At 42.8% G+C, this 22,815-nt stretch overlaps 1 protein-coding gene across 3 annotated transcripts in view; it reads left to right on the top strand.

The window, feature by feature from the left end:
• Positions 1–22,815, top strand: part of MBP (myelin basic protein) — a 172,225-nt gene that overhangs the window by 46,399 nt on the left and 103,011 nt on the right. For 2 of the 3 annotated variants that reach the window (XM_084850036.1, XM_084850035.1), the window contains exon 2: positions 893–965. In XM_084850036.1, coding sequence (XP_084706162.1) covers positions 918–965 — 48 coding nt within the window. In that variant the 5' untranslated portion in view covers positions 893–917. The remainder of the gene's footprint in view (positions 1–892; positions 966–22,815) is intronic. The other variant, XM_084850037.1, reaches the window with a different exon arrangement.

The raw sequence follows: 22,815 nt of genomic DNA, 5'->3' as shown, positions 1-22,815 counted from the left end.
ATTGCACATCTGTAGAAGTTATACCTAGCCATGTCTAGCTTCAAAGTTCACCACACATTTTAAAGTTTATCTTCACATTGAGTGAAAACTGACATCAGAATGATCAGTTCTGCACCGAGGTCTATCTTCTGGTGAGGTCCCAGCCCTATTCAGGTGTTCTCTTACCAGGTTTAGCTAACACACAAGGAAAAGGAATGTTTCAGCCTCTCTCCTCTCTGTTGTCACATTCGTTGCCTACTGTCAGTTTGTGTAGAATGGTTGTCTGAAGACAAGAGCCTCCTGTATGGAGCCTCCTCCATGGAGCCTCCTCCATGGAAGCTCTCCATGTGAGCCAGAACACTGGACAATCTCCATTCTGGCTCACATGGGGAGCCTTCATGGATACAGGAGTCTGTCCTCTTCAGACAGTTTCCCTCCACAAGCAGAGATTGAAAGAGGAGAGAGACAGGGTGGGAGCATTCATTCCCTTTCCTTGTGTGTCAACTAAACCCAGTAAGAGACGTCTGAATAGGGCTTTGTCTCATAAACATGGAGTACTACAGTCCTGCAAACAAATAAAAAATGAATGTGGCCCATACATAAGCAATGCAATTCAGGTTGATCACCTTACCTACATTTAATTTTACATGGAAAGCTGCCTTATACCAAGTGAAACCTTTGGTTCATCTAGCTCAGTATTGTCTGTCTTGACTGGCAAGAGACTTTCCCAGCCCTTCCTGGAGATGCTAGGGATTGAACCTGGGATCTTCTCCAAGCATGCATCCTAGCACAGAGGGATGGCTATTTCCAAGGGCATTTAGTGTATATATTGTTCAGGAGACTGTAGCTGACTGGGTCACTTTGAAATCATTGTGAACTTTCTTACTCTTCCCACTTTTTTTACTTGTTATAGTTCTGGAAGAAACTGGAGGATCGTCATGGGGAACAACATTGGAAAACGAGATCAGACTACTGAGAAGGTAAAGGTAAGGGGAAGTGTTTTATTTGAAATTAGGCTAAGAGGAGAAAAAAACTGAAATATTTACCAACACTTCATTACACATTGATGATGTTTTCATTGTTAACTGAAGCTCACAGTTGGGAAAAGTTTGATAGGTGCAGTTTTACCCCAGCAATTCAGCCCAGTGACAGGAAAAGTTGTACACACAAATGTGGGCTCTCCCACACTGGAGGCATTCAAGATGAGGCTGGACAGCCATCTGTCAGGGATGCTCTGACTTGGATTCCTGCACTGAGCAAGGGGTTGGACTCAGTCGTCTTATAGGCCCCTTCCAACCCTACTATTGTATGATTCTATGTCTCTGCCATATAATGGTTTATAAACTCAGGGATATTCTTTGGATTGGAATTAGCAATGTTGCTGAATATACTGCTTTTATATTTTATTTGGCCTCTGTCAAAGTAATCCTAAGCATGTGGGGGAGAGGGGAGTGAGGTGGTGGATCATACACCACTTCCAAAAGGCAGCCAGTTATGTGGGGGGTGATCCTACATTATTTTTTATTTCTTGGCAGTTTTTTTTCCTTTTTCTAATCCTTTTTTCTTTTTCTAATCCCTCCCATTGGTTTCAATGAGTGATGAAATACTGTAGCAGCTCTAGGCTGGAATAGGTGAGGGGTCCAATGCTGGGGCCTCACAGAAGAACGAAGAACAAAGGCCACCTCTCTCACACACACACACTTATATGGCTCCAGTTCATGACCTACCATGGTAAATCTATCCCTGTGGAGCTTTCTCCAGGCATACTGCCCCCCCCCATGGATGTGTCATGTTTCCCCACCCCCACTGGTGAAAGAGCAGATCTTGGGCCTAGGATTGCTCTCTAAGATGTATACATTCTGTTGTTGTTGTTCATATATAAATACCTCTCCCAGGCAGAGTGAATCCAGTGATAATTCAAAATACACTTCATAGAAGAGTTGCTCATTTTATTTGTTTCTTTAGTATTCCCTTTCCTGTAATAGCAAATAAGCAAAAAAAAGTATAGATATTAAATGGGGAAATTTGGAATACCCTCCCATTTATCCCAGTTAAGGAAAACAGGGAGAGACAGGGAGGGAAGGAGTGGTTGTGAAGAATACACAAGACTTTTTGCAAAAGCTAGTAAAGGAAGAGAAGATACGTTACGGTGATCGGATGATGCCGACCCTAGCATTGATTTTAAAATAGGCAAACAAAGAGATTCAGATGGTATAGTTTTGTTTAGAATGATTTCACTTCTTTCTTTTTCCCCTTAAAAGATGAGTAAGTTGTCTGTCTTGTTTTGCCAGCTATTTCCATATATTGTGAAACACAATACCTTAACCAGCATATGTGGTGTTTTTGAAAACAGTCAGTGTTCAGAATTAAGTAACACTTCATTGGAAAGGGAACAAATATACAAGGTAGAGTGCTGGACATATTGGGTTGGATCTAGACTACTAACTTAAGTCCCATCAATTTCAGTGGGACTAAAGCATGACATAGTCTGGATCCCCCACTGATGGGGTAACTGGCTATGATTCAGGATAGCAGAATTAATTCCTAGTTGTACCTCCTAATGTAACATTTGACTTTATCCAAGTCTCTTCACGTTTCTCTGGATCTTTTTCTGGCTTTTCATTTGGACCATATATATTTTGGTACAGGATCTTTTCCCGCCTTCTTTCTACACACACGTGATGGGCTGAACAACTTTCCTCATCCCGGTGGGGTTTCACAAGCAACAGTAGCCATCTTAGATCCAACCTGCGAAGAGGTCTCCTTGCTTTTAGTTACTACCTTGCCCTTTCATGTTGTCACACTATCACATCACTCAAAGGGTGGGAGGGCTTAATAATAAATGCTGAGGTTCTCCAGGTTCATCCACCATATGTGGGAAAGAGGTAAAATCATTCAACCCACAGGGGAGAAAAAAGATTGCCCATGACTGTTGCAGGCACTGCTGTCATACAAATGAATAATAAATGAATGAACGAACGAACAAATGAACAAGTAATATGTGCTAATTTCTACCCTGCCTTTTTAATGCATACACATCAATCACTCAAGGCAGTTTACAACAATTAAAATCACAATATCACCATAAAACAACAATATCTAACAAAATAACTGGAAATGGTTACAGTCATATGATTAGAAGTAGCCTTATTATTACTTGGAGATGTGATTTAATGGTATAAAGGAGCCTTCCCCAACCTGGTGCCTCCCAGGTGTTTTAGACTTTAACTCCCATCAGCCCCAGCTAGCATGGCCGATAGTCAGGAAATCTGGGATTTGTAGTCCAAAACTACTAGAGGGTACCAGGTTGGGGAAGGCTGATTTAAAGCCTTATATAGGCAGTGTTGGTTCTCTGCTCCAAACACTTTTCTCTGAATTGTACCCATTCTGACTGGATAAATTGTACCCATGTGATGGTACCCATGACTTGTACCCATGTGACTGTATCCAATTGTGCCCATTCTGATTGGATGAAATACCTGCTTGTGTAGATAGCAAACTCTGCCGACAAAGGAGGCAATGGGAGAACTGAAGTAAAGCCTTTCTTGAAAATAACATGAGTGAATGCATTCCCTTCTTGTATCATCAACCTGTTTCTTTTCATACTTTTATTTTCATGAGCTCCTGAATAATAGCTTTGAAAACCCACTTGAACTAGTTCAAACAGGGGCACCGTTGCATTAAGGTGGAGGAACGTGCCCCCCCTTTAAAATATTATCTGCCCTTTGCAAAGTGCTCTTCAGTTGTCTGGGTTGATGAAGGAATGAAGAAACTTCAGATGAAGTGTTTTTGACAGTGGCTGTACTGTTGAAAACTTCCCATAAGTCAGTGTGTGATAATTGTACTGGAAATAATTAAGGCAAGACTTGAAAGAGATGCTTAAGCAAGACAGGAAGTGGCAGTGCTCTTGTGGCTTTAGGCAAGAATGCTGGGGTGGAAGGGGTAACAGGGAGAATAGATGCTGTGTTTCTAGTATTCTTTTTCTGATAAGCAGCATACCTGAAATACTAAAGTGGCGTAAACTACAGTGTAGACTCCACACACAGAGCCTGTATATACCAGCCTAAAATCCCACATTTAAAACAGGGCTTTCTGCTTCCGTTTTAAATGCAGGATCACAACGGACTCCCTTTACACATACTTCCTCTGCCCCCTTTCCCCCTCCTCTTCCATATGCTTCATTATACAGCCACTTATAATGGGTCTTCCTTTGTTATGAGGAAACTCAAGCGGAACTCAAATACTGTAATTTGATAGCTCATTATCTCCAATCTTTTAAAAATGGAATAAAGGTCATTTAGTGTGGGAGACTCCCCAGAGGTTGACAATGTCATCTAAAGGACCTGCAAACTTATGTGAGTAACCACTGTCAATAGCAGGATATAAAAAGCTCCATTTGAAGAAGCCCACAGAATTTGACTTAATGGCAACGTGTGTTTTTTCTTAAAGTTGCATCCCCCACCATTTTGTGTATTATTTTGCTTTATAAATAATACAGGGGGGAATTATTCTATTATAAGTTTGCACCTGCATGAGAGTTTTCCTGCTTCTGATTCAATGCTCTGTCTCTAAAGTAGTAGTATGGGAAAAAGTTCTTACAAAATAATAACAAAAATAACAACAGTATTTATGTGGTACAGTTCTCCTTGTTTTCTGTACCACTTCATCATGTATGTAGGGAGTGATCTGCTTGATTGCTACCCAGATCAAAAGCTACTTCCATGGTAAAGCTAGAACTCTAGAACTCTTTCATATGCAGGTTATTTTTTATTTGAGGTAGTATTCAGATATGCAGTCTTACAGATGTGTTTTCAAAGAGTAAAATCTAGGTTGGCTGGTGGGAAGCCCAATTACGCATAAGTGATAAAAAAAAAAATTAAGCCAGTTTGCTTCCACTGATACCAGCAGGTTTAAGCTCAAGTCAGGGCTGGTCTTACCATTAGGCAAAGTAAAGCAGTTGCAATACCAAGGTTCAGTGACACTTTCCTGGGTATTTTTTTTGCAAAGGATTGTGTTAACTTGGCATAGCAGGAGTGATTTATCAGTGGTTTATGAGCCACATTTCACATATGACTCTCTTTAGCAGTTTAAAGAAGTGAACAGAAACAAAATGAAAATAAGTCCTATTGAGTACTTAAGCTAGGGACTTGTAGACTCTTCCCCCCACCCTCCACAAGCCACATACTGAGACCAAGTAAGCCTGGAAAAAGAGTAGGAAATAGTGGAAGCAGCACAATAAATAAAGTTTCTTTATAAATTTTATAATTTTTATAATTTTATAAAGTTTATAAAGAAATAAAGAAATGTGAGCTGTCTGAGATAGGAGAGGTAGGAAAGAAGCAACAGCATTTCAGAAAGGGGGCTGGTGGGGAAATAGAGAGCAACAAGAGTTGTGCAGAAGAAAGAGTTGTGCAGAAAATTTGTTAAGGGTGTTTTGATCCCATATAGTTTTTCACAATCTTAAGTATTTGGTTTCTAGCCTTTAGGCAGAGCAACTTTGGCCAGCCCATATACCATAGCTTTGAAAATTAAATCAAGGTGGCCACTCTTGGTATGTTAGGCTGCTGTGTGTTTATGCCTTCTTAAGGCCCGTTTATAACAGCAATCTTTTTAGGCCAGTAGACTCTTTGTCTGCTCCTAATGCATCTTTAAAATGATGCCTACAGAGACCTCAGTTTATTACTAGGCAGAAAGCACTGTTGTTTTAAAGTGTTTGTTTATAACAGCAAGTCATCCATCAAAGGAGGATTAAAGCATCTCTTGGGAAGCAGATATCTGGAATAACCACTTCTCTGGAGAACCTTACTTTAGTGGAGGTACTCCAAGCATCATTTTGATGATGACTAGAGCTGACACATACCTCTTAAGAAACGAATCTGCTCACAGCTTTCTCGGCCAATGTAAAACTGTCAACAGGAAACAAAATTCAGCTCATTAGATATTAACTCTGACATTTCACCATGAGATGAGCAAAGAGGGGGGCACCCGGAAATCAGAGCCCCGGTGTCACTTGAGTCTTATTTATTTATTAAATTTATTAATCGCCCATCTGACTGGTCACCCAGCCACTCTGGGCGATGTACAACCCACCATAAACAATTTAAAACAATAAAATTTTACCATAAAAAATTTTTTTTAAAAAAATACCCTAACCCACCCCAAATGCCTGCCTGAACAACCACGTTTTTAATGCACGACGGAAGCTCATTAAAGAGGGGGCATGACGGAGTTCCCTAGGGAGGGAGTTCCACAGAGTGGGGGCCACCACAGAGAAGGCCCTCTCCCTCGTCCCCACCAGTCTAGCTGTCCTGGCTGATGGGACAGAGAGAAGGCCTTCCGAGGCTGATCTTGTTAAGCGGCCTGTCTGGTGTTGCTGGAGGCGCTCCTTAAGATAGGCTGGGCCGGAACCATATAGGGTTTTAAAGGTCAAAACCAACACCTTGAATTTGGCCCGGAAAACAACTGGTAACCAGTGCAACTCCTTCAGCACTGGAGTGATGTGATCTCGCCAGCGGCTGCCTTTAATCAGGCGAGCCGCCGCGTTCTGTACCAGCTGCAGTTTCCGAACCGTCTTCAAGGGTAACCCCACGTAGAGCGCATTACAGTAGTCTAAACGAGAGAAGACCAGGGCATGTACTACCGATGGGAGCAGATGGTCGGGAAGGTAGGGGCGCAGCCGCCATATCAGATGGAGTTGATACAGCGCTGTCCGGCTCACAGCTGACACCTGAGCCTCCATGGACAGCTGGGAGTCCAAAATGACCCCCAGGCTGCGGACCTGGTCTTTCAAGGGTAGCTGTACCCCATTCAACACCAGGTCAACATCCCCCAGCCTCCTCCTGTCTCCCACCAAAAGTACCTCGGTCTTGTCAGGGTTGAGCTTCAGCTTATTCCTCCCCATCCAGCCACTCACCGTCTCCAGACATTTGGACAGGGATTCTACGGCCAACCTTGGTGAAGATTTGAATGAGAGGTAGAGCTGAGTGTCATCCGCATATTGATGACACTGCACCCCAAACCTCCTGATGATAGCCCCCAGTGGCTTCACATAGATGTTAAATAGCATCGGGGAGAGGATGGAACCCTGTGGCACCCCACAAGTAAGTGGCCACGGGTCCGAAACCTCCTCTCCCAGTGCTACCCTCTGGTACCTGCCAGAGAGGAAGGACTGGAACCACCGCAATACAGTGTTTCCAATGCCCAACCCCTCCAGGCGGTCCAGGAGGATACCGTGGTCAACGGTATCAAAAGCCGCTGAGAGGTCGAGGAGAACAAGGAAGGAGCATTCACCCCTATCCAGAGCCCTCCTCATATCATCCACCAAGGCGACCAAGGCCGTTTCTGTCCCATGCCCAGGCCTGAAGCCCGACTGAAATGGGTCTAGATAATCAGTTTCTTCCAAGTGTGCCTTCAACTGCACCGCCACCACCCGCTCAATCACCTTGCCCAAAAATGGCAGATTTGAGACTGGGCGAAAGTTGTTCAGAACTTGAGGATCCAAGGAGGGCTTCTTTAAGAGCGGTCTTATCACTGCCTCCTTGAGGGCTGATGGCATCACTCCCTCCTCAAGGGAGGCGTTCACCACCGCCTTGATCCCCTCACCCAGTCTCTCTCTGCAGCTCGTAATGAGCCAAGATGGGCAAGGATCAAGTAAGCAGGTGGTTGGCCTTACAGATGAAAGCACCTTGTCCACTTCATCAGGAAGAAGAAGCTGGAACCGATCCCACAAAACCGGTTTGCCACAGGCCGCCTCTTGCTCACTAACTGTATCCACAGTGTGCAGAGTACCACACCTAATCTGATCAATTTTATCTGCAAAGTGCCTTGCCAAAGCCTCACAGGAGGCCTTAGAATGCTCCAGTGGTTCCGGAGCCACAGGACCGACCAGGCTGCGGACCACTTGGAACAGCCTCCTGGGGCAGCACTCTGCAGACGCGATGGAGGCAGCATAATATTCCTTTTTTGCTGCCTTCACCGCCACGTGATAGGCTGAAGATATAGCTCTAGCCCGTGTCTGATCGTCTTTGGAGCGAGACTTCCGCCACCGGAGCTCTAGCCGTCTCACCTCCTGTTTCAGAGCTCGTAACCGCGGATTGAACCATGGTGCAGTCCGAGCCCTGTTCAGGGGGAGAGGGCGTTTCGGAGCCACCCGATCTAATGCCCCAGTGATTGCGGCATTCCAGCCACCCACCAGGGTCTCGACCGAGTGGCCGTTGGCATGCCCCAGAGAATCCCCAAGCGCGTTCAGGAATCCATTTGGATCCATAAGACGCCTGGGGCGGACCATTTTAATGGGTCCTCCACCCCTGCGGAGGGGTTGTGGAACCGAGAAGTCCAACATCACCAGATAGTGATCTGACCATGACAAGGGGGTGGTGGATATACCCCCGACTTCCAGATCACTCCCCGCTTCTCCAGAAACAAACACAAGGTCTAGTGCATGACCGGCTACATGGGTGGGCCCAGTTAGAATATGGTGCAGCTCCCAGGAGGCCATGGTCTCCATGAAGTCCTGAGGTGCTCCTGTGAGGATGGCCTCCGAATGTACGTTGAAGTCCCCCAACACCAGTAAGTTAGGGGACTGTACACGCACATCAGAGACCACCTCAAGCACCTCGGCCAGGGAGTCAGTCGTGCAGCGGGGTGGACGGTACACGAGCAGAATCCCCAGACTGCCCTTCGGGCCCAACCTCCAGTACATGCACTCAACAACCTTGGTCTCCCGGAGAGGGGGTCTGGTGAAGACCAAGGACTCTCGGTAGATAACAGCCACTCCCCCTCCCCGATCCCCAGCCCTCGGCTGCTGTGCATACGAAAATCCAGCCGGACACATGGCTGCAAGGGTTGGAGCAGCAGCCTCGGCCAGCCAGGTCTCCGTAATACATGCCAGGTCTGCACCCTCATCCAGGATCATGTCATGGATGAGGGAGGTTTTCTGGGTAACAGACATGGCATTGCAGAGCAGCAAACGAAGGCCAGAAGATGGGGTCACGCCTCCCCCAGCCATCCTTTGGCTCTGGACAGGCCCGGAGCAGGGGACAGATACTACACATCTCTCCCTTGTTCCCCTTAGCTGGCATGGCCTGCCCCTAGCACTCCGCCAGCGCCTGCCGCCCAGCCTCGGTATGTTCTGGCCCCCAACACTCCCCCCACTGCCTCCATCAGGTGGACACATGCCCCCTCGCTCCCGCCTATCAGGCAGGCTACCCACCCCTAAAAACACAACAAAATCCCCCCCAACAAAATAAAACAAACAAACAAAACAATGAAAATCCCCTTAAAAATGCCAGGCAGGAGTCCACAGGGAAGGCCTGGTGGTGGTGGTAGCGGCGACGGCGGCAGCAGGCCCAGCGGCTGCAAGCACGCCTCTTCCCCGGTGGTGGTGGTGGTGGTGGTGGTGGCTTCTCCTGCAGGCCCTGGCTCTCCCAGGCCACCTCAGCCAGCCAGCTTATGTAGCCCCTCCAGGGAGGGGCAGGTGGAGCAGCACAGCTGGCTCGGTACCTGGGGGCCTGGTCCTGCAGGGACTGGCGGTCTGCCAGGCAGAAGTCCACAAGGAAGGCCTGGTGGTGGTGGCAGCGGCGGCGGCAGCAGGCCCGGCGGCGGCAAGCACGCCTCTTCTCCAGTGGTGGTGGTGGTGGTGGCTTCTCCTGCAGGCCCTGGCTCTCTCCTTGTAGAATCAGGATCTAGAAAGCTGGAGGAACGGTGAGAGTGGGCTAGTGGAAGCCCATGGAGTTTAACGAGTTGCATGGTTGACGGAGTTCTAATTCCAATTTAGGGTCTGTAGATAGAGACAGTTGGGGTGGGGTGATTGGTATATTATTTATTTATTTGTTACATTTATATCCCACCTTTCCTCCAGGGAGCCCAAGACAGCGTACATGATCCTCCTGCTCTCCATTTTATCCTCAGAACAACCCTGCGAGTAGGTTAGGCTGAGAGTCAGTGACTGACCCAAAGTCACCCAGTGAGCTTCATGGAAGAGTGAGGACCAGAACCCAGGTCTCCCCAGTCCCAGTTCAACACTCTAACTACCCCCCACAATGGCTGTCATGTATCTGTAGTAGGAACAATGGCAGGACTGGAGAGAGACAAAGGCAGGAAGGTAGAAATGATGACTGAAGAGAGAGAACCACACACTAGAATACTTGTTGTAGGGACAAACAAGGGGGAAAGAGGATGTTTGTAGTGGGCAAGGGTGAAGGACAGCTAGTCAGGTCTGTGCTGCTGCAGTTCTCCCATAGTGCAAAAAGATTTGGCATCAGAGGACCTTTGAATCAAGTCTGACCATTTCCCGATGAACCTTCCATGTGCCAAAAATTATCTAAAGGAATATTGTTATGATCAAATCATATGTGACTGAGGTAATAACAGTGAAAATATTTCACTGTATTGTATCTGTACTGCTTAAGAATGCAAGGACTCTTCTTGGGCCTGTTTCTGGACTAACAATTAGATTGTGCATGTTACAGAGTTTGACTTCAGTCAATGTCCAGATGTAGTCCAATCATATGAAAGTGCCTCTGTGTGGAAAAAAGAGATTAACCAGTTAAGTTGCCAACACTACTTCTGTTCACTTTGTAATCAAGGTGAACACGCTTTGTTTATTTACCCGCTCTTCTTAAAATCATCTTTTGAATTAATGCTATTTAAAAACACACACCACACTTCTACAAATGCATTATGATGGAAATTATCTTAGCCAATACTGGATTAACAGGTGCACAGAGCTGTATCTTTCTGACTCATATTTTATTCCCCAAAGCTGAGTATTTACTCTGTGCTTTAAGACAACACTTAAACAATGCTTGCAGGTAATTCAAATTCTTGGCCAAGAAAAGCCTTGCTCTGCAGCCTACATGCTAAATTTACACAGTTGGGCACATTTCCAAAATGCCCCTTGATCTGATGATATCTGTTGATTTTTTTTTTTTAGTCATGGGGAAAGGGAATGAACTATTTAGGATATAGAGACCCTCGCATGGAAGTGCTATCTCTTGTCAGTGGCTCCTTTGAATGAAGGCCCCCAAACCCTGAGCACTGGGGCAACCCTGCACACTCTCAACATGTTCATGTGGATTGTACCAGGAAATGTGAACCCTCCCTTTATCCTATTTACATTTGAGGATATAACTGTGTTTGAGCTGCATGTAGTTCGCTTCATCTGAAAAGGGTTATATAGGGAAGTTTCAGAACTCTTGATGTAGTTTGGTTTGTTTAAAATCCAGTTTTACAGTTGGCAATTACCACATCCTGTGGCATAGTTATCTATATGCAGAAGTCATTTTTGACATTCTTTTCAAAGAAAGGAAAATGGAAATTTGCTTTGCACAGTAGGATGTATCTTTTTGCTAGAAAGCTATAGTGTGAGCTGCATTGTGGCCTGTGCGTAGTGATTTACACTGTTCCAGACAAAGCCATAGAAATTATCCATATAGCCCTTTGAAACTTCCTTGTCAGCTGTCAAGAGTAAAGAACTTCAAATTATCTGAGATTGAAACAACATGCCTTTTGAGGTATTGCACACCAGATATCTCTCTAGAGCATGGACATATAAGTTGCACACCTTTCTAGGTTTTGAAATTCAGACTTAATCTAAAAGTGAAACTCAACATGAGCTCCACTTTAAAAACAACAACACAAACCTCATCCATTAAATGAAATTACATTCATGGAAGATACTTTGCTAACTTTTATGTAGAAGATTTATCTACTTAGGATAGAAGTGTTTTGTTGCTATCTTCCCTTTGTGTGGTATATTGATTTTCTTCTGCATGGAAAATTGTATGATATATTGCCACTCCAGCTTATGAACTGAGAGGTTATTTTGCAGTGCAAGTGAAGGGATAGTATAATTCAATGCATCACTGAAACGAAAGTCTCGAGGCACATGTAAAGCTAGCATATCAGTGAAAAGGCTTATATGTCAGCAGGAGTTGATAGCTTTTCTCAGTAAAGGATCTTATCATCCGTTGGCCTGGTTTGCACGACACAAGAAGCCACGGTGAGTTCAGAATGGTTGAGTTTGCATGACGTGCTAACAAGCTTGTAAGGTCTGAACTCAGAGCATTTTTTTTCCATCGTGGGTTGTTTTCCACAAACAAGCCACTCTGAGAGCTCATGGTTTGTTGTTCGGCTGTTAAGAGCGGCTTGTTGTGACATTCGAACCCAGCAGGGCAGCTTCATCATGGGCTGTTGGGAATGGCTAGAGAGCCACCCAGCAAGAGCAGTGAAAACCCCCATCACCCCTCGCCATCTTACCATACTCCTTCATCCTTTGTCAGTGCCCTCTGCCCTGTTCTCCTAAAAATCGAGAAGAAAGGACACCAGAGAGCATCCCAAATGTGTTTGCAACCTTAAGCAAAAAAACAATTGGTTTTGCACATTCGAAAGTCCGCTGCTATGAAATTTGCAGAATATACTCAGGGTGGCTTAGCATGATGTGCAAACTTGCCCATTGTGATATACCTGGTGATGCAGATGCCAAAGGTATCCTTGGTGAGATTCCCCTCCTCTTATCCTCCGAACAAAATAGCTTCTTCATTTAGCTTTGTAACTAATTACTTAGATGTCAGTTATTCATATTTAATAAGAATTGCACAATTCAGAGGGAAAAGAGAGATATTCCACATTCTCATCTGAAGACAGTTTAAATCTAATGAAACAGATTTTTAGAAAAATGTTCTCATTTTGAATTACATGATAGATGAGTTGCTGGATGTTAAACTTCTCAGGCTTTCATGTGTTTTCTTTGCTGCCCCATTACCCAGAGATTCTAATGGGCTTGGACTGATTAATGATATTTAAGGAATGTGCTAGGAAACTGTAAGGCAGGATTCCTAGGTAATGAAGCATTATGTGGCTGTGTTTCCACTTGCTTTTAAAGTATAAGCCTACAGCATATACCATGGGGTATGAACTAAACCATATGGCTCTTGTTTCTAGCATAAAGACCTTTTTAAAAAGGTGTGTAAATCGAACTCCCTGTTCTCTTTCCTTTTTAAACATACACACAACTTCTGTGTAATTGTTTTAATTATGGACATGTTATCCAAATAACCTTCTCTGCTGCAACTATTTATATTTAGATGGGGTGACCAGTCCAGAATTCCTTTTAACCTGCCCAGTCACAAATAGAGCATGGTTGTGATCTTCCCAGATGCTTGTGGTTGGCCACAGTTGAAGGCATGGTGCTCAAGAGTGCAATCCTATGCATGTTTAGACAGAAATAAATTCTATAATTCCCAGTATCCCTCCAGCCAGCCAAGCTGGGTAGGGCATGCTGGGAATGTTAAGACTTTTTTTCTGTCTAAACATGCATAGGATTGCACCCTGAATGGACAGATCCCTAGCAAGTGAACTATTATGCTCCCAATATGGAATACGGCATGGGTTTGTGTAAATAGCCTAAGCCAGTGACAGTTTTTATAAGGCATACCCAGTTTCTATCATTTGATAAGCCAAATCCACTTTCTGTCATCTGTGGCACAGTTGTGAGAGAGAGAGATTGAAGGGGGAAGGATATTCAAATCCCTCAGAAGATGTACAACCACTAAGAAGATGAAAAAGCCAGGATAATTTGTAGGTAAAGAAAAAGCTCAGAATTCCTAGCAAAATTAATTCAGATAGATAGATCTGAATTAGATAGATAGATATAGATGGATGTGTACATATTCTGTGTGTGTGCATGTGTAATACACACATGCATATTTTATATCTCTTTTGTGTTCTTGTCCCAGACTAAAGGTGCAATCCTATGCATATTTAGACAGAAAAAAGTCCTACAACTCCCAGCATTCCCCAACCAGCAATGCTGGGAGTTGTAGGACTTTTTTTTCTAAATATGCATAGGATTGCACCCTAAATTGTGCAGAATATGTTTGGTTACAGTGCTTCAGATATTCTTGCAGATTTACAAAAACCCATATGTTAATAATCCTTCATTTTCAGCAAGTGGACAGAGTCTGAGGTGTGGAAAAAACTGCTCTTTTCCCCATTTCTTAATCGAAACAAGTACGTTTCACAAAACTATCAATTTCTCTTCTTTTTTTCTTAAAAACAAACGGTTTAGATGCAGTTTTTCACCAGCCAATCCTAAGGGTGTTATGTCTGCCATGATGCACTTCCACAGGATATTTTCACGTTATTTCGTTGGAAATAGAGAGGGTGTCCTTATTTTTACAATTATGATTTCATCTCTATAATAGTCCCCTCTTTGTTTGCCCAGATAGAAGAACTTAATCTTGATACAGCAGTTCTGTTTACTGTGCTATCATCTACCATTTTACTCTGAGACGTTTTACAATGTAAAGTTTACTCCAAGGGTCCTGTCACCCAATAATGCTCTGCTAAAAAAGAAAAAAAGTTTGAGAGGCCCAATCCTATGCATGTTTAGATACTCTGGCTAGGGAATGCTGGGAGTTGTAGGAGTTATTTTTGTCTAAATATGCATAGGATTTCACCCTTAATGTATATAAATGTGTCTTATCTCTAGAGTATGTTCTAGAAATTAATGTTGGCTTCTGGTATTGCCATTTTTCATGTTAGAACATGTCCTCGTTGCTGTTGTCTGGCCTTTGTTTTCTAGTATATAACAGAAGATGGAAATGGCATATTGATAATATTCTGGAATGCTATAAATGCATCGAGGATCTGGCCTCTATTGGAGGCTGAATACTGTGGTGGAAGCATGATTAGTGTTTTATTAGATTTGTTGTTCCTTTATATTGTAAGAGAAACAGTAGCCAGAACTACAGGAAACTATTATTGTCTGGTCTGTCTAACCGCAGTTAAAATTCATACCATCTTTTAACCACAAGAGGTCATTAAACATTCCTCCATTTCCACGAGAAATTTCTTGATTGCTCTTTGAACAATCACAAGGTCAAGAAATCAGTTTCTCTCCATGTTCAACCTGAAGTGTAGCCTTACAAAAGTGCTTTTTAAAATGGTGTAGTTATGATCAGTCTTTGCTTGGTAGGAGCATGTGGATTGTTTCTAGTAGAACAGGAATGTCTATTTGCAGATGAATCAGCTGTCACCTGGGAGTGGAAGGCACTCCTTGGTATGGCATTTAGGTGAATCATTTCCTTGTAATTTCAATGCTAACTTGAATTCATAAATATGTATTTGAAACAGCCAATTGAAAAGTCATGTGATACGAAGTGCTCTTCCTAATGTACTTTCTGAGGTCAACCAAATCTTGTGCAAACTTGGCCATTGTTATATATAGAATATTGTATTTTATGTGGTATTTTGCTAGTCCTATTTCCCTGTGTTTATTCATTCATTACTTATTAATGTTGTTAAAACCTGAATAAATAATTAACATTATCTCATATCGAAATATCTGTAGTTAGCATGTCATATGCCTGGTTAATTATGTTTCTGCCTTCCTGCCCATCTACCTAAGAATAAAATGGTGCATCTGCTGAAAAATTATTTTGATTTAAGGGATTTTAGAGGCAATAGTTAGATTTTGTAAAAAGGAAATTCTGTTCTTTATTTTTTTCTGTCCATGTTAAATAAACATTTTGCTTCTGTGCGAATGGTGTTTGTTCAATAGGAATAGTATTATTTTTTACCTTTAGCCAAGGTTTAATCCATTATATGGTAATTGCTATAATTCAAAGGAAGAAATCAGAATGTAAATTAAATTGCTAACATCCATGTACTTTGAGTGAGAAAGCTAGAGACACAATTTGCTTCATTCATTGTTAGCAAGACAATGAGGGAAGGCTTCTTTTTTGACTCTGAGGTGACTGTGAAAATAATCAACCATCACCATCAGGCATGAAGGTGATTTGCAGTTAGTATTTTAGTTTAGAATTTGATGAATGAGTGCAAAAGGAAAGATCAAATGCACATGTCCTGGTGCAAGGGAGAGGGAAGACAGTCAAAGATGAGTTCACAGCCAAAATAACTGTAGAGTGTTCTCAGAAGTAAATTTGGCCAGCATTGTGAAGGAATCTCCCTTAGGTTACACTTTTATATATGTTGGACCATTTATCACCTACTTACCTGCCAAGCCAGCCTAACAACAGCCATCCCTCAAATCTGACACTCCCCGATTAGAGCCCTGAAGTTGGCACTTCTGCCAATGTAACACAACAGCTCACCTGCAGCAGGTGAGGTAGGGCAGCTGGGCAGTCAGAGGTAAGACATCAAACTTGCCAGCTGTATCCCTTCTATGAAATTTTTCATGGACAAAGAGCCATTTCCTAGTGTTAGTCCCACTGTGCCTCCTGTACTTGCATAATCTATTAACACATTACGTTACTTGTGCTGTTTCCACTGACCTTTCAAAAGTGTGGCATTCCATGTGGTATGTGTAGTCCCATCTATGCTAGTGGCTGAGCCTCTTTTACTTCAGCAAACAAAAGCTGTTTTGCACCATTAGGCAGCCAGTCAAACCATTTTGTGTGAATAAGCCCCACTATTGCTAATCATTTGCCTACCTTCCATATTTCCTAATTATTAATGGGGGGTTGTGTTTTGTTTTTGTTTGTTTGTTTTTTATGGTATAGAAATCTCTTTAGTGAACTTTTCCTTAACTACTGTCTGCATGTAACTGATGGCTCTAGGAAATCATATTATAATCCTAACTATACCAGATGTTCTTTAACGTACTGTTTTTGCAGAGTCAGAGATGTAATGGTCATTACACGTTGCTCTCGGATAATTTCATTACATAGGCTTTTATTAGGCTGCCTACATTGTACCTCTGTGTGAGTATGCTAGAAGAACATTGTGACTACGGTTTTTACATTTGCAGGCTAGAACGTGCTGATCCTGACCATTTCAGAGCAAAAACATCCATATTCATCAAACCCCTTCCCAGTACCTGTTGCCAGTCACACTTTCATCTCCATGCGGGGAGGCCTCTGTATTCACACATCTGCAGAGAGAGAGAGTAGCTTGGCTGAAAGGCTGCATGCAATGTGGGAAGGAAGAAGCACTCTTTGGCCATTCCACTGCTGCTGAGAAACAGTGCAGTGAAAAGGGAAGGGGACCTCCAGTCATCCCCATTTTCTGCCTCCCTGCCTATCAGGCTTGATGAACAGATGTCTAGCAAATAATATTGGCCACATGGTTAAGCATCAGAGTGAGCTTCAAAGCCCAATTGGCACTTAAGCATGCTTTTTGAATCAAATTATTATTATTTCAACCAGCAGGGAATTAGGCATTAAACCTTGTTGGCTTGGACTTTCTAGTTATCCTAGCAAAATATACTATCACACATCAGCATCCCACATTGTATTGTGTGTGTGTGTGTGTGTGTGTGTGTGTATATATATATATACACACACACACACACACACACACATACATACAGACATACATACACATATCTGGATGAACATGTTTATTTATTTTAAGCATTTATATACTGCTTTTTAAGATATGCAGCCATAGAGACTGACACAGTATCTATAAAGATTTATACAAAGAGCAGAATAAGATGACATCAGATGAGCATTAAAAAGCCTGATAAATCCATCAGTCCTGAAAAAGCTTGGGTGAATTTTTAAAAATCTTCATGTGATGCCAAAAAGATTACAGAGATACCACCAGGTGAGCTTCCCTGGAAAACAAGTTCAGAGGCAGGATTCCACAACAGAAGAGACCCTTTCCTGGGTCATCCCCACCTCACCACAGACAGCGCAGGCACCTGTGGAAGGTCTTAATGCTTGCGTAGGATTTTTAAAGAGCACGTCGTTAAGGTATCCTGGTCCTAAGCTGTTTGGGGCTTTAGATATTAAAAAAAAAAAAGCCTTGAATTAGTTTCAAGACTCTTGAGATGTGTTCCATATTCCCAGTTCCAGTTAGTAACCTAGTTGCCGTATTCTGTACTAACATCTTCAATGGCAGCTCCATGTGCAGGACATTGAAGCAATCCAAATGGGGTGTTACCAGAGTATGAATTACTGTGGCTTGGCTACTATTTAGGATAGGCCATTTTTGTTCTGGAGAAATCTTAGCTGGTACATCAGCAGAAGATGCTTCATGCTACGAAGACCACTTGGGTCTCATCCGGTCTCATCCAGAACAGGCCACGCAGCATATCCCAAATGAGATAAATCACCTAAACAGTATCTCCATTGTTTTTAGGAGTGATAATCAGCTTCAGCATATTGGCCCTCATTTATTGTTTAAACACTATAGGGGTGACCCCAAGGATTAACAGGTGTTCTTCAAAAATATCCCCAGTGTCTCTTCTGTTGCACCACACATCTGCAAAGAAAATTAGCATGGCTTCATGAATCATAGCAATTAATTTTTGAAACTTCTGACAGTATACCAACATCAGAGTTTGAATTTAAACATTTTAAATCCTTCCAGTTACCATTAAATGAAAAATGCCTCCTTCCTGCAGTTTCCAACCCAGAAAGAGGAGCTGGAGAAGGTAAGTTGGCCAATAATAGCTGCTAGCCAACAGGTCTCACTCCAGAACTCTCACCCCCATTCCCTGTAATGGTCTTTGCTGTTCCTTCACTCCACCAAATGAATTGTTGTAGTTGTTCCTGATGGAGCAATATCACCATGATGATTCCATTTGCCAGTGTTGTATAGAAAGAAGAAAGCAAGCAAGCAAATAAATAATGGAATTAAGATTACATAGTTTAAATTGTCATTTAACTTGCCAGGTTATATCCATTATTTTAATGTTGATTTATTAAATTATTTTGGTTGAAACATTGTAATGGGCTGCACTTTCATACTGACAAGCATCTAATATTGCCATCTTTATTTCTTTATTTATTAAATTTCTTAATCGTCCATCTGGCCAGTCACCTGGCCAATCTGGGCAATGTACAACTGTACAATCTAAAACAATAAAATTAATCATTAAAACATCATATTCTAAAAATACCCTTCTTGTTGTTGTTGTTGTTGAGTTGTTAAGTCATGTCTGACTCTTCGTGACCCCATGGACCAAAGCACGCCAGGCCCGCCTGTCCTCCGCTCTCTCCCGGAGTATGCTCAGTTTCATATTCATTGCATTGGTGATGCTATCTAAAAAATACCCTAACCCACCCCAAATGCCTGCCTGAACAACCAAGTTTTCAATGCATGGCAGAAGCTCATTAAAGAGGGCGTATGGCAGAGTTCCGTAGGGAGGAAGTTCCACAGAGTGGGGGCCACCACAAAGAAGGCCCTCGTCCTCACCAGCCTAGCTGTCCTGGTTGATGGGACAGAGAGAAGGCCATCCAAGGCTGATCTTGTTGAGCAGCCTGTCTGGTGTTGCTGGAAGCGCTCCTTGAGATATCTCATCCAAACACACTGTTATAGGCGAAGCTATATAAGTGAAGAGAACAGGAATGTTGTGGTACTGGTGTTTTTTAAAGTAATGTTGAACCTCCACTTTAAGTCATTAATGCACACACTTCACTCTGGAAAGTTTCTTCAGCACCATCCTGTCATCATGAATGTATTTCTTTCATTTTCTGCTGTTATCTAGTAGAAATCTGAGTTGAAGGATTTTAAGTTTTATTATTTTGCCCCAGAAAACTTCAGTCTACAAGAAACGCAGGACAGATGTTTACATCTTGCAGCATTTCAAACATTCTTGTCTCTGGAATGTCCAGCTTCGTGGCTTTAGAGCAGCAGTGGGCAATTTGTGGCTTTTCAGATGTTTTGGCCTACAACTCCCATCAGCCCTCACCATTAGCTGTGCTGGCTAGGGTTGATGGGAGTTGTAGGTCAAACATCTGGAAGGCCACAAGTTTTCAACTTCTGTTTTAGAACTATTATAGGATAGAGTTCAAAATTTACTGCTGAAGTAAAACAGTCTTACTTTTAGGTTTCAATAACCTTTATTTAGGATTTTGTAAAATTATTATTACACATTCATATTTTGTAATTTTTAGGTATCTCTGTATAATTCAGTGGTAGGCAATGTGGTGCCCATGGGCCAGACTGCCAGACACCTTTCTTGGTGCCCACCAAGGTTTCCTATACATCCCACTTAAAAAACAAACAAGCACATACATTTTCTTACCAGCAGCAGGAATTCCTGTGAAATAGGTTCCTGTTGGTGCTGAAAATTCTGGGTTCAAATGATTATTTAACATGTTGGGGCTCAGAGCCCACCTCTGCCTTGTATTCAGTCTTTTGGGCAAGTTACGTGTACTTTGCCACGCCTCCCATGTCAGCCATTTTGTGGTGGTGCCCAGTATAATTTCTCAAATTGCCAAATGTGCCTACAGCCCCCAAAGGTTGCCTATTCCTGGTCTAATGCTTGATGGCTGAAATAATGTCAAGACAGAAATATGTAAAAAAAAGGTTGGGTCTAGTTTTGTCGTTGCACCCATGGAATGGATACCAGTGGCAGAATGGGACTTCTATGGCCTCCCCCTCCCCCCGGCAGCCCCTCCTGTACACTCTCCAAATCTCCAGAGAGTCTTTCAACCCATGGACCAGATTTGGAGGGTACACAGGGGATTGCAGGCAGGAGAGAGGACAGGGAAGTCCCACTGTGGCAGCAGCATCTGTTCCACAGCTGCAGCAACATAGCTGGATCCAACCCCCATGTATCCTGTATTTCTCACAAAAACATCAGAACAGCACAAATGTCCTAAGATGGCTTCATCAGGTCAGCAGTCTTAGCCAGAGCTATATAAATGCCAAACGAGGTCATGGAGAAAGTACAGGGGTGGGATGTGGCTCAGTTTTTGACAGGGGAAAAAATTGCAATCTGGGACCCTGCCATCCTATATGTTTAGGCATTGTTGTGCATTTTTGGTTGCATCTTATCTGGTAAACTCTGATTCTCCTTAAATTTGTATAGTTCTTTCTCTCTCTCCACCAGTTATTGCTTGATTCAATTTGATGATAGATAGATAGATAGATAGATAGATAGATAGATAGATAGATAGATAGAAAGAACCAGGATAATCAACCCGTATTTTGTTCTTTTGAATTGTTTAATCTGTGAATCATGTGACTTCCTGCCACTTCCACACTCCCCCCCCCCATGCTGCCACTCTAATGTATTCCATATTAAGCTTTGTATGCCAGTGTTATACTGCATTGATAAAGCTGGTTGCCACTGGTATGTGTGTTTCTACGATGTATGTCTGTGATATGAGAAATCTAGTCTTCCCGGAGGCTAGAGGTACATTATTATTTAATACAAAAAGGCTATTTAATCAAAAAGAATGAGCAATCATTTCTCTTATGATTAATCTTTGGCATTCAAAACTAATTCCCCGTCTTTCACTTTGGTAGCAAATCATTTCACAGGCATCTTGCACTTGAAAAAGTGCAGGAACTGAAATCAGCACAAGAGAGCACTAGAAACATCTGTGAAGCACTAAGGAAGATGACTTGTTCTTGTCAGGGACTTTCCATAGCTCAAGAGAGCACAAGGCATCACTGAGATGGAAATAACTCAAGGTTGGAGGCTTCGATTCATTCAAAGAACAATGGCTTTTGTTCTCAGCTTGTGTGGAAGAAGCTTGGCTTGTCACCATAAGTAACGCTGCCACTGTTCTGCCACTTCCAGAGAATTTCTAACCAAGTTTGCCATTTCTCTTCCAAACAAATGAATGAGACAGACACACAGTCCCCTAAAATTAGCTTGTGTTCATATGAATGCCAACTTAATTTAACAAATGCATAATGCATTAGAATTTCTGTGTGTGTTTTCTGTGCTGCTTGAAATAGGACTTTCACAGTGGTTGCTGTGAAAAAAAAAAAATTCTGTTGAGTTCATGCTTCATGTGCTTCTAATCAAGCCTCCTGTGTGGCTCAGCCAGATGGTCTGGTGAGTACACATGTCAGCCTTGTGCCAGCACTGGCATGGATATGTACCATGTAATCTGGCCAACACATGAGAAGCCAGATCTAGGATCTGTGATGCACAGTGATATGCATCCCTAGCCCCATAGATGCTATTTTCCATCGCAACAACATTACTGTAGTAAATTCAGAATTGATCCTAAAAGAGAATGTAAAGTGAGTTACAGCAGGAGGGCTCCTTGAAGAGGTATATGTAGCCCTACTACTAAAATGTGTGTTTGTATTATTTCTCTAAATTTATATCTTGCCTTTCCTCGCATGGAGCCCAGGTGGCTAACAATACAACGCATGAAAATCATTAAAATCATAACTCTGAAATTATAAATACACGATAAAATACAATAAAGCCATAACTGTTAGACCAGAAAACAGATAAAACACTTGCCTATACCCCCAAAGCTTGTAAAAAGAAATACATCTTTAACTAGCCCCTGAATGACAATAGCATGGGAGACAGAAGAATCTCTACTGGATGGGAGTTCCAAAGTCAGGGAGCCATGACCGAGAATGCTTTGCCATGTGCAGTAGCCCCATGGGCCACATTCTTCAAGGATGCCACAAGAAATGTCTCCCTGGCCGATCCTAAATCCCCAGTTGATCATTACTGGGCAGGGTGGTACAATATAGAATTAGAGAAAAGACCTGTTTGTGCCAGGTGGAATTTCCATGGGTAGAATCTGCTTGAACACTAGTCCTATTCAGGGGTTCATAAAGGCCCATTCCAGTCTTTCGCACCATAGAGAGGAGCACTACTTCTCTATGGATGGGTGGGAAACCATGAATGAGTGGAGGATACCTCTGGAATACCTGTGCACAACTTCACTGAGGGCTTCTTCACATGGAGCTTTTATCCAACTATTGAGATTGGATACTTATGGAAGTTGCGGGTCCTTTAAATGGATATCCTGAACCTCCAGAGCACCCCCTGCACTAAATGACCTTTATGCAATTTTTTTAAAAGATCAGAGATAATGAGCTATCAAATTACAGCGCTTGAGTTCCACTTGAGTTCCCTAGTGAAAAGAGGGAAAAAAC

Source organism: Heloderma suspectum, chromosome 4 (assembly GCF_057233095.1).
Source record: "Heloderma suspectum isolate Gila_16-S chromosome 4, 16-S_ref, whole genome shotgun sequence".
In the NCBI taxonomy this organism is placed as follows: domain Eukaryota; kingdom Metazoa; phylum Chordata; class Lepidosauria; order Squamata; family Helodermatidae; genus Heloderma; species Heloderma suspectum.
This window is presented reverse-complemented; position numbering and strand designations above follow the sequence as displayed.